Source organism: Echiichthys vipera (genome assembly GCF_963691815.1).
Source record: "Echiichthys vipera genome assembly, chromosome: 10".
Lineage (NCBI taxonomy): Eukaryota > Metazoa > Chordata > Actinopteri > Perciformes > Trachinidae > Echiichthys > Echiichthys vipera.
The window spans coordinates 11,298,315-11,317,470 of record NC_139835.1 but is presented as its reverse complement, the minus strand read 5'-3'; the positions used below and the strand labels follow the sequence as shown (position 1 = coordinate 11,317,470).

The 19,156-nt window shown below is 40.5% G+C and overlaps 1 protein-coding gene across 1 annotated transcript; it reads right to left on the bottom strand.

Annotated features, from left to right (window-relative positions):
• Positions 1 to 1,429: 1,429 nt before the first annotated feature.
• Positions 1,430 to 4,982, bottom strand: LOC310953236 (FAST kinase domain-containing protein 3, mitochondrial-like; the record flags this gene model as incomplete). The annotated part of the gene is made up of 9 exons (XM_083922198.1): positions 1,430 to 1,528; positions 1,737 to 1,851; positions 2,030 to 2,099; positions 2,305 to 2,476; positions 2,791 to 2,876; positions 3,169 to 3,337; positions 3,472 to 3,659; positions 3,772 to 3,922; positions 4,104 to 4,982. The coding sequence occupies 9 exons, from the start codon at positions 4,980 to 4,982 to the stop codon at positions 1,430 to 1,432; spliced, it is 1,929 nt and encodes a 642-aa protein (XP_083778324.1).
• Positions 4,983 to 19,156: the final 14,174 nt, after the last annotated feature.

The following is a 19,156-nucleotide window of genomic DNA, read 5'->3' as shown; positions in this document are numbered from 1 at the left end:
TACTCCACCCATCCATCATTTTCCCTCCATTCCAACTGCTTTATTCATGTCCCTCTCTGACATAAACATAAACACTATATAAATTATGTTTAAATTGTATGCAGACATTACCAAATGTTTTATGCATTAATAAAAAAGATTCAGACTTATTAGAATGTTACATTTTCATACATGTACTTTACACTATGGCTGATATTTAAAATGTGCCCACAGGTTATTTGGCCATGATCTACTGTATACTTAATTAAGGTTGCTTTTGCATTTGTGTGACGTTTTGCAAGACTATGCAATGCATGTAAAACTGACAAGACTAGAGACAATATATAAGAATTCTATATGCTTGAGGATACAAAAGTATATTTAAATGTCTGTCACCTCATTCCCCTATCATATTGCACATTAACATTAACTTTTTGCACATCAGTTTTCTTTAATTAAACTTAAGCCTTGACTCAATGTTTTCATGGTGTTAGGCTTGTCTATCTCTCTGATAAGCCTGTGAATGTTCTCATCATATCAATATCAACAGCAGATATGGGTAATTGTACAGTATCCATAGCTGCTGTTCATTTGCTATTGAATGTAAATCCTTTCAATATTTTATGTGAAATCACTTGGATCCTACAATGTTTTGGACCTGTACATGTTCTATCAACTCTTGTCAGTGTTTCCTGTTTTGAAGAATCAGCCACCAGTCCAAAGAATAATATGGATAAAAGGCAATTTATGGTATGTCTTCAAACATCAAATAAAAGAAAAAATTCATGTCCCACATTTGTACATCTCACTTTGAACATCATCATTACCATGTTAATTTAACAGCAGAATAATCAGTATAACAGTAGCCATTAAAATATGGCTGAAGTCAGGTCAAAGGTGCAAATACAAGATATAGTCACAAATGGTCAGGGGCATATTTCAGCTGCTAAGGAAACTATTAGCAAATGCATTTAAAAGGGGTTTGACTTCATTTATCATCTTTTAAAAAAAGATTCTTGTAAAACGATCCACTGACATTTTTTTTTTACTTAGAAGCTCAAAACGAGGCAGGGTGTCTCATAAAATGACGAAAAACTAAGGGAACATGGGGACAAACAAATATGCCAGAAATATTTTACAGTAACCTGTTAAATGATGTTACTTGGCACTAACATGCCTGTGAAATGTTTTATTCTGCCTTATTTCCAGACATTAGCGTCCCCCATTCGAATCTGTATGTGCTGAAGCTGAAGATTCCCAGACAGAAGTATTTCCATAGTCTGACATGCCTTGTATCTTCTTCATATTACACAAACCTAGTGTGCAGTACTCAGCTGTATACAGTATGTATGCAGTTCTTTAGACGACTGGTTGATTTCTACAGCAAAGCAAGGATCAACCAAGAAAAGTGACTGCGGAATCTGTTGTTGAACTTTTTAGATGACTAAGATCAATGGTTGAACTTGAAAATGGTGGGGAAGATCTTGTTGTGAAGATATTGGAGGTGTTCCTCTGGAGTTATCAGCTTCTCAAATTCGAAGAAAGGAATCTGGATGAGAAAAACAGCAGAGATGTTGGGCATTGTACTGGCAGCCAACTTCCCCATGGAAATAATGCCTTGAATAAAACTGTCAGAATTTCAGTGTTATAGTGGAGCCCACATCCACAAAACTAAATGCAAGTTTAATGAAACATATACGATAAGTAGTAAACTTCAGAGTCTACCAAGGTACAGTGATCCAGATTCTCAAGCATACCTGCACCACCTCATAGCCCATGCTGCGGAGGTGTCTCCTTTTAGTGGCTTCCTTCCCCAGCAGGTGATGTGTGTTGCTACAGAAACGGTTTTGACCATCCAAACACAGTGCTATCCTACACGTGAAGAATATATGATGGAAAAGTTCAAGATTCAAATAAGGTATCAATGTCATGGAACTCACTTGCAACACTACACAGGCCAGGGTTTGTTCACTCTTATTTGGCTCAACATGTAAACGATTACACTGCACATGCTAACAGCACTACAGAATACTCTAGGTCTCACTCTTACCTTCTGTATGTGTGATCCCACTGAGAAAGTGGCAGAACATATCCCTTTTCATCCAGGCATATTTCCACATCTGTAAAGTGATGTGATACAGACCGACATGGTATCCATGAGTACAGCAGTTTTGGTTAGCCACTGGCTAAATTAGCATACAATTCATTCTTTTTGATTTTGGAAGGGATATACTGAGGTTGTGCAACTTAACCTTGGCTCTGTGTTCACAATAAATTGATATTTCTCCATTTTGATCTTGTTGTGTATGTATGGTTATTGCTTACCTATTGTGTATCCAATCGGAGTAAAGACTCTGGTGGAGTAAAACTTTCCCCCAAGCAGCTCTGTAAGCGGCTTTTTGACCTGTTTGTAAAGGAGATTCTCCATAGGTGTCTCAAAGGCCTGGTCCACGGAGAAAAAGTTCTTCACATGGAGGAAGTAGGGCAGTCTGGGACCCTGATGAGGAAGATATTAAAGGGGACATATGATGCTCATTTTCAGGTTCATACTTGTATTTTGAGTTTCTACAAGAACATGTTTACAAAGCTTTAATGTTCAAAAACACATTATTTTTCTCATACTGTCAAGCTTCTCTCCTGAAAAAGCCCAGTCTGCTTTTAAGACATCTCACAAAATCTCACCTTTTACAATATGGGACCTTTAATCATTATTTAGAGAATTCATTATGGTTACTCTTGCACTCAGTAAGCTATTTTAGCACGATTTAAACTTTAAAAACTCCCAAACGTATTAAGCTGTTTGATGCTCACCCAGTAGTAAGTGCACTCTAATGAGGTTGAGAGATGGAGCTGCGTCAGTTGTCTCAGCGCATTCTTGTTCAATGGCTCCCCCTGTGCTGTAGGAAAGACAAGAACAGTTACACTGACATGTTGTACAGGCTGTGCTAGCTTCTGTATGACAGCTTTTTTCTTTGACAAACAGCAAAAACATATACAAATACTACCTAATATTTTAAGCACAGCTCTGTGTCAACATGTGGAATGACAGCAGCATGTAAAAAAGGGTGGTTTACTGATCACACTACATTATACAATCTAATGTAATCCAATGCAACTATACTGCCATTGAGTCTGCCTTTATGATGCCTAAAATGTTCACTATTTTTGAGTAAGTAGTCCGATGCACACCTTGCAGACTCTGTAGGAAGTACGGACTGAAGACTTTGGATATGTAGTTGAGTGGGAAGCGTTCCAGGTGGATGCAGGCGTGCAGCACCTCTATCAGGGAGCAAGGCTGAAACTGGGAAAACCTTGTTGCCAAAATGCTCTCCAGCTTTTTAAACATCTCACTGGAGCACTGTGGAGTAGCGGACACATTCATTAGAACAGACTGTTTGCATCAGATAATCTTCCAATAATCAAATACTGCTCGTTCCATTTCATATTCTTTGGATTTAGATACAATATTGCAACATTTTAAAACAGCCTCACCTGTGGCAGATAGTTGAGTTTCCCCATGGCAACAATCTGTTTGGCTATCTGAAGGCTGCTGTGCCTCTCAGCATGGCGTACAAAATTCTCAGCCACAGCCTCAAAAATGGACTCAGAGCGACACCTCATTTGCAGACAGTACTCCATGATAGTGCTGATCAGCTCCGGGTCACACTTTTCAAGCCTCCCTGAAACACAGCACAGAGGTTTTGTCTCCAAATAGCACCAAGCATAAATAAAACATCTACTTAGACTAACGGCCCCCTTTCCCTAAGCTCAGTTGAGGAAAATAAACCAAACCTGGTAGGTGCTTCTCCATCGCAGCCAGAAGCTCTTCATTATGCTGTCCCAGGATCATCAGCGCGGAGAGCACCTTAATAACTTCATCATCACTAAAAGCTTTTAAGACTCTTGAGGCTCTGTGACTCAGCCTCAGCACCAGGGAAATGGCCTGTGAAACCAATATCAGTGTTAAAATCCTAAGCTTCAGTGTAATCCCAATCACAGGAAAAAAACATTCATAGACAATACAATGCAGCGCATTTAGGTGTGAGCTGTTCAAAAATGTCCAAGTGAAATGTCATTTTGCAACACAAATCAAAGAAGAGCTGAGAAGAGGCTGCTCTACCCACCTGTCTCTGCTCTGCCTTCAACAGAGACTGCAGTATATCGCTGACTTGACTGGCTTTCAGCCGGTGAACCAGCCTCTTTGTGTGTCTGTGCAAAGTAGACAGCATGAGTTTCTGCTGCTGGTTGGCAGGATTGTGACACAGAGCCAGTAGGGAGTAGACTCTGGCAACCTCGCTGGGAGAGACAACATCCTTTTCTACAGCACCACCTATAGAGTTCAGGACCTTTGTAACCACGGCTGACTGGCGACCTTCCAGGGCATTTGCCACCTCACCCAGGTGGCAGAGCTGTGCCACCCCGATGTCCTTGCTGGAGAGGAGCTCCAGGCACTCATTTATCAGTCTGAGGACTAGAGGGCTGTGGGCCTCCAGGCCAAATTCAGCACATGCTCCAAGTAAAGTGGCCAATCCCTCTGCTCTGTCATTACTGGGGAAGTCAGCCAGCCTGGAGCACAGCTCAACAATAACCTCCCCTTCTGTCAGAGACTGGATGTTGACCAGTGGAGCTGCTTTGCTCTGTGGTTTGATGTAGGGGCTGTATGGAGAGAGGTGTGGGACTGCTCTTGCTAGTTTAGGTGGCGTTGGTCTGCCAAACTGGTACACGGTCAGCTCACCTTCTCTTCTCCCTGGTATGGGCACCGGGGTGGGGTGAGGGGTCGCACTCACCTGCTGGACCGCTGCTGTGTTTACGTGCGTATTATGAAAAGTACGCGCGCCTATTACGCACGGTTGTTGCGCAACTACAGTTTTGCTGGCAAAATCCACATTGGAACATCTACCAACTGGACTGGAAACAAATAGACCCCGATTTAGAGGAAAACAAGCTGATGTGTTCTGACACGCCGTTCTGACAGACGACGAGAAGCAGGCGAAGGACTTCATTGTTGACTTAGTGATGTAACTGCCCCTTCCTGTTTCACACCGTAAAGACAAGAAAAGTCACGTTCAGTGTATTTCCCTGCTTCCACACACAGTGATTCACTTTGTGAAGTCAACAGACAAGCTTAAGAAAGATGAGACTTTATCATATTGCAAGGAAGCAGTAAGCCTGTGAATGTTCTCATTTGTCCAGGTCATCGTTATCCCCAAAGCAATTTCAGTCAAAAGCAACTGGACTTGGTTGTTTGTCTAGGAAGACGTTTCAGCCTCTTGGATGAGAAGTGAATCGTCTTCCTAGACAAATCACCAAGTCCAGTTGCTTTTGACAGAAATTGCTTTGGGGATAAGAAAGCGGTAACACAAGCCGAAACTGTCAACTTTAAAATTAATGCGGCGGATTATTACTTAGGTATGAATGAGACTTAAGTCAAGCATCTGCGCAAAGCGATTTGCCCCTGTCTTTAAGACTTTAGACGACTTACCTTCAGGAGACAGCAGTGCTATGAAGTGGAGCTGCAACGTTATAGAACTCGCCTTCAGTGTTTGGTAATAGGTTGTGTAAGATGGTTACATGTGTTTACATGTGCTGCCACCCCGAGGTCAAACCGTATACTGCAGACGGGCTGCACAATGGAGAAGCCCCTGCAGTCAGGAAATAGGAAAAAAATATTGGGTTGCCAGTTTGGTTACGTTGCCATGTTGGCCGGTTTACCATGGCGGTAAACCATTAATAAATACCTGTGGGTTTCACAGTTTCAAATAAAGCACCAGTATGCAGGGGCCCACTGGAGATCAAAATTAGAGAACTAATCATAAATACTTGATTTATTCTGAAATACTGTTTTTTTTATTGTTCAGAATTTGATAGAATATCCGCTGTGGCTACAACACTGCTGTACTAGCATGTTTGTTTTTTTAAATAACCAAGGCATTTCAACAAAAAACATTATTTTGTGAAAACAAAAAAAAAAACAGTGAGCAAAATTAGAGAACAGTTACCACTGTGTCAGAAGAGAAGATTTAAACAATATTTCTTAGGGCTATAGGATTAAAAAAAGAATAGGAAGTCTAGAGGCCACAGCTTTGAATGACTTCAGCACATCTGAGCCCACAGGACATCACTAGTTTCCATTTCCTTGTTTCAATATTCTTAGCTTCAACTGCCTAACCTGTTTTGCAGTGTGACAGGGGGCATTGTCTTGCATGCAAATTGAAGCTGATTGGGAGACAATTGCAGTGAAGGTATTGAATGTTGCCGAAGGAGGTTCACATAAACATTTGCATTCACCCTGCCATGTAGCTGTACAAGAGGACCAACTCCTGCTGCAGATAACATCCCCCAAATCATGACATTGCTACATCAGAATAAGAATCAGAATCCCTGGGGGGAATTATTTTCTCCAGATCTACAAACAACAAATATTATACAGACTAAACATATATTAGAGAATTTGAATTTACAGAAAGGAATATTTACAGTAGTGAAGTATATAAAGATGATCAAAGATCGTCTGTGGTTTAGTCTGAAATACCGAGATGAGATCACAGACTCTCCAAGGGATGCATTGTACACTATAGTTTAATGACCACAGGCAGGAAAGATTTCCTGTGGTGCTCTGTGGTGCATCTGGGTCCGAGGAGGCCGTCAGAGTGTCCAGCTCCTCCCCCATGACATCACCGGCCCTCCTGATCAGTTTGTTCAGTCTGTTGGTGTCTGCGACCTTCAGCCCACTGCCCCAGCATGTGACAGCGAAGAAGATCACACTGGCCACACAGACTCATAAAACATCCTCAGCATCGTCCGGCAGATGTTAAAGGACCTCAGCCTCCTCAGGAAGAAGAGTCAACTTTGGCCCTTTTTGTAGACAGCCTCTGCATTTCTAGTCCAGTTCAACTCATTATTGAAGTACACCCCCATGTACTTATACTCTACAGTGTCAACAGGGACCCATGGATGGAGACTGGGGTCACAGGTGTTTTCACCCTCCTCAGATCCACTACAAGCTCCTTTGTTTTAGTCACGTAGAGCTGCAGAGGATTCAGCTCACTCAAGTGACAAAGTTGCCCACAACTGTTCTGTATTCACTTTCATCCCCCTTTCCAATGCAGCCAACTATTGCTGAGTCATCAGAAAACTTCTGAAGGTGGCAGGACTCAGTGCAATAGTGGAAGTCTGAGGTCAAGAGGGTGAAGAGAAAGTGAGAGAGGACAGTCCCCTGTTGGGCCCCAGTGTTGCTGACCACCCTGACACACAGTTCTGTAAGCGTACATACTGTGGTCTGCCCATCAGGTAATCCACAATCCAGGACATGATGGGTGTCTCCACCTGCATCGCAGCCATCTTCTCAGCCAGTAGAGCTGGACGGATGGGGTTGAATGCACTGGAGAAGTCAAAGAACATGACTCACAGTGCTCGCAGGCTTGTCCAGATGGCTGTAGACTCAATTTATTTGTGTCTGATGGGAAACATTATGTTCGGCGGCAGACTGGAATCAACTGAACACAAATTTGGAGGAGGAAGTGTCAGTGTCCAGATCTAAACTCCATAGAGAATCTCTGGAAAATCCTTTGCAACAAATTCATGTCTAAGAAACCCACTACAGTTACTGAACTGTGGAAGAGACTGAAGAAGAATGGACCAAGATCAAACCAGTGCAGTGTGAGAAACTAGTGATGTCCTGTGGGCTCAGATGTGCTGAAGTCATTCAAAGCTGTGGCCTCTACACTTCTTTTCATTTTTGAATCCTATAACCCTAAGAAAATATTGTTTATTATCTTCTCTTCTGACACAATGGTTACTGTTGCCTTTTCACTAAATAAAGGTTTTTCTTGAAATGCCTTGGTTATTTAAAAAATATGCTGGTAGAGCAGTAGTATAGATACAGTGGATATTCTATGAAATTCTGAACAAAAAATAACAATATTTCAAAATAAATCAAGTATTAATACTTTGTTCTCTATGTGATAATAAATATAATATTTTCCCAAATGTTAAGATATCCATCAGAGGGTCTTCCTTGAATTAATGAGCTAAAAAGACACGCTTAGAAAAAAGGATTGCAGTGATGACGAACATTGATAAAGCCAGTTACTATTTACAAACCCTTTATAAAGGGTGACTTATCAAAAAAAGGGCAACACAATCTTTCATCCCAGAATGAAGCTCCTCTTCAAATAACCCTTCAAAACACACTGAAACCAACACAAAATACACAGAGCCAGGCAGGCATCTTTGGTATTTATATACTTGTGACCTTATTGTATAGAATCATTAGGTTTTTACATTTATTACATTTCTCCCTGTCCCTTTAACCCTTGTTTATACAATTGTGTATCTAAAGCTGTTTCAGCAAAACTACTTCTTTATAAAGCTCCAACGTCATCTTCCTCCTCCTTCTGGTGTTCTGGTAACACTTTCCACAAGATGGTGCTATACACAAACAAACTGACTTGCCTCTTAGTTCACATTGCCAATTTTACCAATATTGAACAGAACAGGCCTGTTAATGGGTATGTTACAGTAACCGCAGATCACCTGCATTAGATATGTGTAGCCTGCTTAAGGTTGGTTTCTACATTTCATCAAACATATGACTTTTTATTCAGTGATTTAAAACTTTCGCTCTGATATTCAATGTGTCAGAAATTGGTCTAAATGCTGAGTGTGTTTTTATACAGCAAAGCCTGCAGAACACATGTTTGGGTTGCATGTTTCTTGTGTTAATTATGGATATCGTACGTGTTTTTGGGATGAGCACAGACTAAGAAATTGGAGTTTACAAAGGTCAGTCATGCAATGTGCTGCTGTGTGAGGTGCTCTGAGTTTGTGTGTGGCCAGTGAGTAGTGTGTGAAGGCTGATCCGAAAGTCTTCTGCACCGCATATCTCCAAGACAATCTGTGCGTGTGTGTGTATGTGTGTGTAACCCATCTGGCTGGTTCCCCTTATATCTCTTCGCAACACCACAAGCCCTCTGGACACAAGTTGGACAAAGAAGAAAGAGCAAAAAAGACCCAGAGCTTTCAAATGGTGAGCAGGGCAGACCAGATAAGATCTGTTATAATAAAGTTACTGTTCTGCCGGTAATGCTGATGAATCACACCGAATAGTCAATCTGGCTGTGTGTCCCTGCGAGTCTGTGCGAGGGAAGTAGAAGACTGAGTAGTTTTAGTTTCTTGAGAAAACACATTTGTGTTGCTGCTGTGATTTTTTTTTTTTAAACCAGCTGCATAATCTTTTCAGCCAAAAATATGTTTACAAGAAATGCAAACAATACCTTTCTGGAGCTAAATCAACCGATTTTATCATCATAAATCATAAAATATCTCTCTGTATGTTCCAGCATGGGACAGAAATACGCTTTTTGAATTTGGATTACAAACACTGGACTTTTAAAAGAACATGAAAAAGACAAAAGGAACTTTCTTGTGCTAGTGAGTGAAACTGGCAAAAGTTTTGGAAACTTACTAAATGTTACACAGTGGAAACACATGCCAGTACACGCATCTATCTATGTACACACAAACACACGGTGTATGGGAATAACATCACACCATGCTTTGGCCAAATCTAATCTAATAATCAAAAGTTCAGCAGCGATGTTATCATTACTCACAAATGGATGTGACGCATTTGGAGAACATGACTGTCCCTGTCTTGCCTAAATTATTGCTGCTATTGGATTCAAAATAACACAGTTCAAATGGTTAACTTCACTGGGAGAGTTCATCATGCGACATACGACAGACAAAAGTGTTTTAAAAAATAGGTTGGTTCTCTGGTATCATGACACTGAGGATGTTGAAGCTTAACACTGGACCATGTTAAGCTTTAGTTTAATCTTTAACAAAAGATGAGAACATCTGTCTAATCAATAAAGGAATTATAAGGATATTTCACAATCAGCATTTCTCATGTTCCCAAAAGAGTCTCCCAACCTGCAGGTCTTTGGACTGCAAGAAATGGGAGGAGCCTGAGAAAACCCACGCATGCACAGGGAGAACATGCAAACTCCACACTTATTTATCGCAACATATAGACATCATTTTAACTCACCGATGTTATTGGGTAGTTTGATCTGTAACAATTTTTCATATATAAACTAATCATTAAATGTAAACCTTAAAAGTGGCCTGTGTGTTTTTGTAAACAGTGTTTCTGTTAACATTCAGTGTTATTGTCTAACAAAGCCATTTTTTGTAAACTTTTCTCCATGCTTGCTCATGGATGTATAAAGAGAATTGGATACAGCGTTCGAGGCGGAGGCCCATTCATTCCCCTGAATGTTGATCAGTGGCATATGAAGCCAAAAAAAGTTTCAAAAAAAAAATTCAATTATTTAATTGTGTCTCTCTTCCAGACTTTTGAAAGGTTATCGGACCAAATGTATCAAATTCTAATAGTGAATCATTGCAAAAAAAATAGATCCACCCAGTAAAGTACTCAAGAGAGTATCTCAAAGATGTACTTGAAAGCATGATTGCATGATTGCATGATTGCATGACAAGCAGATTCCTAAACCAGCTCTATGTCATGGCAGTGTGGGAAGTGTGTGCAAATGAACGATATTTGGCTTCCCTCCGCTGTGGAAATGCCTGTGGAGCAGAGCATCGGAGGGACGCTATTTCTACGGGCTCTCGGTGGACCAAACACTGTTCATCTGCACACACTTGCCACACTACCATGATACAGAGCTGGATTGTATTATAACAGTATATTATTGTTTGGATATTTATAATATCTCTTTAAGTGCACTTCTTGAATAAATGTAGAAAGTTACATTCCACCGCTGCTGCTCGGTACAATTCACCCCTAGCTCTATCCGATGTGAAAAAAGCTCATGCACTTTTAGAGCCACAGCTACAAATGATCTTTTAAATTTACGATGTGAACTGAGAATGTAAAAGTGTATCCAGTCTTATGTTTTGGATTTGGCTTCTTAAAGTTCTGCCTCTACATCAGAGAAATATTTCTCTGAAAAGAGGTAACAAGAAATGCATTTATAAAAGCAATCGAATAAAACTTTGCCGAACTTGAGGACACCACGTAGTTATGAAAGTGTTTTCTCCTCTACTATCTGCCTGTGTACAAATATAGCACTGCAAGAGGAGATTATGTATATCACTTGAACAATTGAGATGCCTCTGGCAATTCCCGAGAACTGATCTTTACCTAGTTCACTGGAACATTCAGGTTTAGCTCCTTACCATCATCTCTCTGCAGAGCTGCAACTTGTTCTTCCAGATAATAACTTGTCAGCTGGATGATATCAAGGGTTTCTTAAGATCCAAATAATGTGTGTTCAATTACTAAAGGGTCACTGAGCTGACTCCGGCCCAGCCCTATGAGAGACAAAAAGCAGGATATATCTGAATCACACCAAATTATGTAGCTTTTGTTGACAGATTGCAGCCATTCTCAGTGAGAGGCAGTTGCCTGGGACAGGGTTTACTTTCATTACTTGCTGTAACAAGACCGTAATTTTGCACAACTTCAGTTCCTACCTCTTCGAAAACAGACATTCTGCTTCTGAACATGTAAAATCATGTGGCAGCGAGAGGTATCAATATTTTATACTACAACCTCTCTTACACTTTCAGTATGTGTGTGTGTGTGTGTGCAAATTCTGAAGGAATTTCATGAACATACCTTTCTCTTGGGGATTCCAGGGATGACTGTGGTTTGTTTTTAAAAAAGTTAGGGCCCTCATGTGTTTCTGATCTGGATCTAATTCAAGTTGTCATATAAAATAGTAGCTCCTATGGGATTTCTAATCTATTTTCGATCATAAGCCCCCGGGAATGGGTTTTGTGGACTTTGCTGGGCGGGCGAGGTATTTTTTATGGAAACAAAAGGGCACACGTGTGGAGGGCGAAAGAGAATCACATCCAGAGATAGGTGGTGCATTCTGGCAGACAGTAGGAATCCATTTCACGCCCAGATGAAAGCAGTGTGAGAGGGGGAATGTGTGTGTAGCCTGTGTATGATAGGTGTGGCAGGACAGGGGTTAGGCCTGTTAGCTTTTCCTAGTTGGAGGAGGGAGGGAGGATTCATAACCAGGACCAATTGCTCTTTTAGTTCAATCAGTGGGAGACCCAAGGGGAAACCCAAAGTTATTGCAACTAATTGTTTATTCAATATGTTTTCCGTACAGATAAGCCTTCGCATACAAGATTGTCCAAACAGAGTATGACACAGTATACAGTTTGACACAGTATTCCAGTACAGTAGCCTATATTACAGTATTTTATAATGCTCCACTGTGACATAAAAGGAGGGTACAGTATCAGGGGGCTGGTAGTTTCACTGTGATGTTTGGTAAAAAGTCCATGCAGTACTCAGGCACAACAATGTTCTGAGCTATATGCTAATGCTAACAACATGCTCACAATGACAATGCTGACATGGCATATTATGTAGACAATGTGACACGATTTTTCATTAGTTTAATTTTTTATCGAGACGCTGTCTCTCAATTCTAACTCCATTATTCAGTCTCGGGTTACTATCCACTGGTTTGTATTGCCCACAGAAGACTGGTATACTGTCGGATGGGTTTTGAGATTGTGGTAGGTATAATGCTTAACATGTTCAAGTGGTGAAGCTGAAGCAGGCTGAATGATGCCTGGTTAGTGAGCAACCACCTAGCCCCCCCAGTCACTGAAAGTTGCATGCCCTCAGTTATGCTGAACTTTATGCCATAATATAATTTGAATGGGTAAATTGTATTTAAAAAAAATGACCCCTGTACAGTTGTCACAAATGGGGAAGTTACTCTGGAGACCAAAACTATTTCTTGTATTTTTTTTTTTTTTATCAGACTGCAAGCATATTTATTTTTGCTGTAAAATTGGTCATTTTAACATGGGAGTCTAAAGGGATTGACTTGTTTTTTTGAACCAGCCTCAAGTGGCCATTTTAGGGAACTGTGTTGGCTTCATTTTTCAGCCCTGGTGGATGCTGCTTGATTAAAACTGAATACAAAGTTAAATGCAATTAGCAAATCCTCCAACAGTCAATAAAATACAATTTTATGAAACACTGGCTATAAAACAAACACACTTATTGTCATGGATTAATTCTGTTGAATTGATAAAACTTACTGGATGCTGAGGAATGGTCATGTGTTAAAATGCTTCCATACCCACAATATTATAAAACCACTTACTTCCTGAGTTGCTTTGAATGAAGGCCTGGTTTTAGTTGAATGCATGGATGAAAGAGTGGATTGCATGTAAATGTGTGGTAACAAAACAATGTCAAACTAATTCAATGCATGCATTAAAACCGCATGTGGATTTAAGTTGTGTTCATACATATATATTAAATTCAAAATCACAAATAAAGAAAAACAAACTTTATTGAACAGCAAACTTTGAGCGCTTGAAAAACGAATTATTCTTCCTCAATATGTGCTAAGTGCTGGTGTTTAGAGATGGCACAAGTCTCCTTAGGAGTATATTAAAAAGTTGTGACATGTGGGGCATGAGCTATGCTGTGAGATCAAGTAATTTGTCATGTCATAAGTAAATCCTTGTTTCACTCGTCATTCTTCTCTTTCTCTAAAACGAAATATCATTCTTCTCTTCTACTACAAAACATCTCACAGAACAAAAACAATCTTATAAGTTAAATGTAATAACTGAAAAATGCACTGTTGGCAGCTCCTCGTGAAGCTCCTGTATCTAGCAGGGCGTTCTCCTTTACAACACTGAACTAAGTCCCTACAGATGTATACTACATGCTGGACGGACACGTCACTATCTCCACTCTGAGCTTTGTGATTAAGATTAAACAGTCAGGGAAAAAAAACTAAGGGGACTCCAGTTGACCACAAAGCTGTTTAAGGTCAACATGGCGTCATGGGATGGAAGGGAGGGAGGGTAGAGAGACACACTTAAACCAGAGGTTTGGTTCCAGCTCCTGTATTGGCTAGCATTTCCCCTGCAGAAGTGTCTTTGAGCAGGAGGTGTGAGAGAATGGTTTTAGCCCATTAACCACAAATCGCTTACACTTCTCCGCCAAACCAACACATTTTCACTACCAACTTGTCACATACTGCCACTTGATCAGGAGTACCTTTTGATCTCATGGATATGGTTAGGTTAGGGCAAAAAAACTATCAGAAATATTGTGGTTTTGAGTAAGTATTACATATATGTAAGTGATGTAAGTTAAGTAGTAGTGGTGACAGTTAGATTTGGGCATGAAAACCACTTTGTTAGGATTAGAAAAAAGGCTGTGGTTTGGATTAGTACATCCGGACCATGAATGGCACCTGGACATGAACGGCCACCACCCGGGAAACAAACCCCATTTGCCCGGGTGAAAGTCCTGTGTTTTGGGAACCATCCACCACCACAACCTCCCTCCTTACTCTGACATTTGCTGTCTTTTACTACTTTCCATGGTTTCAATATGTGAAATACATGCACAATAAACACATGGAATACACACAAATTAGTGTGTATTCTACTCTTCATGGTTATATGTATGAAAAATACACGAGAACAGGCTGAGATGAGCAGTCGGGATGAGACACTGAGAGCCACTGACCAAGCTGCTGTACCTGATGAAAAGGGAGTGAGAACGAGTTACCAAAAGCATACTGTATGTTTCTGGACTGCTTTTGTGCCGAGCAGGCAGTCACCCGGTCTCAACTCACTTTATTATTAAAACTGGCATGAAACCGGTAATTGACCACACTGAACCTATTATAACTTGTCAAATCCAACTGTGTGGCAATGCAGTTCAAGCACAGACTAGAAAAGTGTGAAACATTCAAGGAAGCTTCAACATTTGAGAGCCAACTGGAATATCAACGTTATTCATGCAAAAACCTTTTGTATATTTGCAGTATTTGTTGTGTAAGTGAAATGCTTTTTGCTTTCAGGAGTACAGTACATACAATGTATACAATGTCAAAGTCTTATACCACTATAATTAGTAGTCATTTTGAGTCATTTTCAGTGCCCCTAAGTGACTATGTAATGGTGAAGTATGAAGCTGCACATAATTTGAACAATACACATCATGTATAATATGAATATACTATATGTGGGCTGATGACCATCTGGTTAGGGGCTGTGCAGTGTCTCCTCCCAGCAGGCAACTAAAGCTGTGAGCCAAGACCCCAGGCCCAACACCCTGCTGGACTTTGAAATCAGATCTTTATTGTCCATAAAGCCTCAGCCAAGTATGAAGAATCAGCCCTCCCTAACAAAACACACTCACTCAGCAGAGAGGGGGACAAGACAAGAGAGAACCTGGGGGTGAGTGAGACACCGACAGAGAAATGGAGAAGAGTTGGTAAGGTGGTTGAGAGATAGATTTGGAGAGAGAGCAACCAGTGCAAAGCTACAATGCCCATACAACTATGCCACAGTTATTTATAGGTCATTATAGAGATAACTCAATTTTCATAACTTTCTAATTTTGTTATGGGTGGTCATATCAATACAGCCCTCTCTGTGGAGATCTCTGCTAGAACAGAGTATGTGATACTCCATCCACTGCATGCTAATTATTCATCTTGTTTTGTGAGACATGCAAGGGCAAATTATACATTCAAATTGTCTGTAACTGCAAAGCAACAGAGAGCTAAAAGAGCCTGGTCACACCTGGGGGAATAGCAAATGCTACATGCGTCACTTCTGAAGAGTTATAGAAACTAGAAAACAATAGGATGGCTTCAGAAATGCCTGATCACAAGATGATAATTTTCTTGTGCTGTTGTGAATTAATTATAAGATAAGAAAAAAAAAAAGTCTGTTGACGTAAGACCAAAGCTGCACAAAAAAAAAATAACGAGCTACTAGTGACAAGATGCAAAATGCATAATTTAATTTGTTGAAGACTGTGTGGCTCCCTGCTACTGCAACCGAGATTAGCACAGAATGAGTCATGTCTCAAAGAAATTATGTAGTTAGCTGTTCAAATATGGTGTGGTGGTCAGCACTGTCGCCCTACAGTGAGAGGGTTCCTGGTTCGAATCTGGGCTGGGGCCCTTCTGTGTGGAGCTTGTATGTTCTCCTCGTGTCAGCATGGGTTTTCCTCGGGTTCTCTTCGGTTTCCTCCCACAGTCCAAAGACATGCACGTGTTAGGTTAACTGATGACTCTAAATTGCCCGTAGATGTGAATGGTTGTCTGCCTCTGTTTGTCTCTATTTGCCCTGTGATAAACTGGCGTCCTGTCCAGGGTGTACCCCACCTCACGTCGATGTCAGCTGGGGACAAGCGGTTGACCATGAATGAATGAATGAATGAATCATCATCTTGATAAAGATATAATCCGTACGATTTTAAGTCTTTTAAGTTACTATCTCTCAAAGAGTGAGTTAAAATAACAGTGACTGATCATATGACCCACTAATGAAAGCACTTGTTGCAGAGTATTACAATCTTTGTGTTTGTAACATTCCCTATCTAAATTAAAATGTGCCGCTTTTAGTGACACTACTGACAGCAGTTGGTCTTCGTCACTAACGGTTATGCTGCTTTTCATTGAATCGGAAACCGGGAGCTTCCAACTTCTGAGTCAGGCTTGTAGTAAGGATAGTGTAATAGGAACATGTGTCTATGGATTTAAGAGATGAACATATTTTTTATTCTATTTAACCTTATTTAACCAGATTAAAACCCATTGAGATCAGGATCTCTTTCAGAAGGGCGACCTGGCCAAGAAGGGGACGGGCTGGAAGTGGAACACACATAGCAACCGTGAACCTGACCAGATAGAGGGCTCAGAAAGAACAGGCTCGCCTGCAGTTACATCTTACCGGCAAATAGGCCGCGAGAAACAACATATCTCGATTCTTACAGTTTTAGAATTTAATGCAGAAAATCCTGCAAACCCAATATTACCATAAAGGGTTCTGTTCACTGATTTGTATACCTGAAATGTCCCGAACTTAACCAGAGATACTAAAGCTATCCTGGTAAAAAAAAACAGATGGTGAAATCTGTATCGGTTTGATATTACCCAATCCTACATGGAACCAAGCCTCAACCAGAGCGACTTCCTGGTTGATCCAATATGGAAGTGCCAAAAATTGTAGTTCACTGAGTGGCATGTTCCATAATAGAGCAATTTCTCATTGACCCCAATGTTAAATAGGCTGTTTTCTTTTTTGGTAAGAGGAAATGAGGCAGAGTCAAAGTCTGACATTGGGTCAAGTTCAGAGAATGGACCTTGACGCCTATGCTACGTCCATTTTTATGCAGTCTATGCATGAGACCCATAGAATGTTACAGTTTATTGTACAGACTAAAGCCCCCTGGAGCCCCTTTAAGCTAATCACTGCAAACCTGAAATTAACTAGACATTACCCGTAGGAGCTGTATGTGATAACTCAATTGTCCGATGTTTAAGCATCATGTCCTGCCTCAGGCATGCTCTACCAAGGCCCCACCCCTCACATAAGCCAAACAGAGTATTTTTAATAAGTGAGAATGTGTCTGACATGGAGAATCTCCTGTTGTGTGCTACATGTGAGAAAGAGCAACATCATACAATATCCAGACCTGATCTATTGGAGTTTGTATGAGAAAATGCCTCGAGAGAGTGATTTAGATGTTTTGGCTAACATGTTAGCAACCCATTGCACATCCGGCAGAAAGTGTGCTGGTGGTGCTTGGCAGGTCACGCACATTGAGTTCAACAGAGCTTTTTGGATGAAAGTAGCTGCCTGCTGCGACTGCAAACGCAGTTGAAGAGTGTTGATAGTGAACCAAAACAGTGTAATTGCGTACCATTTGAGGTGAAAGATGCTAGAACTCCATGTAGAGTTAAGGGGAAATACAAAGCCCAGTTATCTGTGTGTTCATCAACACTCTTCGAACCCTCTTATATGACCCACCTCTCTACTTATATTACCCACAGTGTTTTTATCCATTGTTAAGATAATCATACTAATAATCATGCTTCTGAAGTTTTCTGCATTCCATTCAGCAGCAAAGGGCACAGGGGTGTCTGCAAAGCAGTTTCATATCAGTCAAAGAACATCACTCTAGGTAACTGGGCCCAAATGTCAGGATCATACACATAACACATTACCTCCACATGAGGCTATCAAACAGCAGGAAGCACCATGCTGATGTGAACACGAAAAGCATGCTCTCCCACATATGAGAGAAATTAGCTTTTTAAAAGACCACTGCCTTATGGGATCAAATTTACATACTATATATATATATACATACATATATATATATATATACTGTATATATATAAATATATAGGGGCAGCTGACAACTTAGGAGTTGGTCAGAGGGAGTGCAGGCCAGTGTATCAAATGAAAGTGTAATTCTGGCACAAAATCATCCGTTGGTCTTTTTTTAGCACTTACATAATCAAATAAGCCATTGAGACAGTTTTTTCTGTGTAACAACTATTAACGGAGAAATCCGGTAGAGCTCAAAATAACACCAAACCTCTGCAGTAGCATGATAAGTATCCCTACACATAAAACGAAGCATCAATAGACTTCCTTTTGGATTGCATTTGATGAGTCTTTCAAAACACTCTTTTAATAAACTCAGGGTTTGCTAACTAAATTGTTGGTGCTTTGTTTTGTGTGTAGGGACTCCTATCATGCTTCTGCAGAGGTTTGGTGATATTTTGAGCAGTATTAGTGGCTAAAAAAGCTGTTTTAATGCCTTCACCGTACTGCCCCGAACTAATCAGTGTTAGCCACGTCAAGCTGTTAGTGACTCTACCAGATTTCTCAGTAATTTCTTGTTACACTAAAAAAACTGTCTTGATGGCTGATTTGATGTATGTAAGTGCCAAAAAAGACCATGGGATGAAATTGCGCTGGAATTACACTTTAAGAAAAGATCCTCATCCCCTTCTATGCGTTTGATAAGCTGAGAGGTGGCTGTCCCCCTTCATTCTAGGATTTAGAGAAATAGAATTTGGCCTTTATTTAAGAACTGGGTCAGGACCTGCTAATCAGTAGCATGTGAGGCCCCAACCACAACAGTGTAGATCATATGATTTGTGAAGGTTTTCATTTTCTACAGCCTGGTGTCCACACTGAAATGCATACACAATGCAGTTACATCTTGTCTTCTTCCACCCAATGACAATTTGGTACCAGATAGATTGAATTGAATGGGGATGTGTGTGGAAATGAGGCCTAAATGGAGATAAAAAGATACATTTTGACATTCCCAATA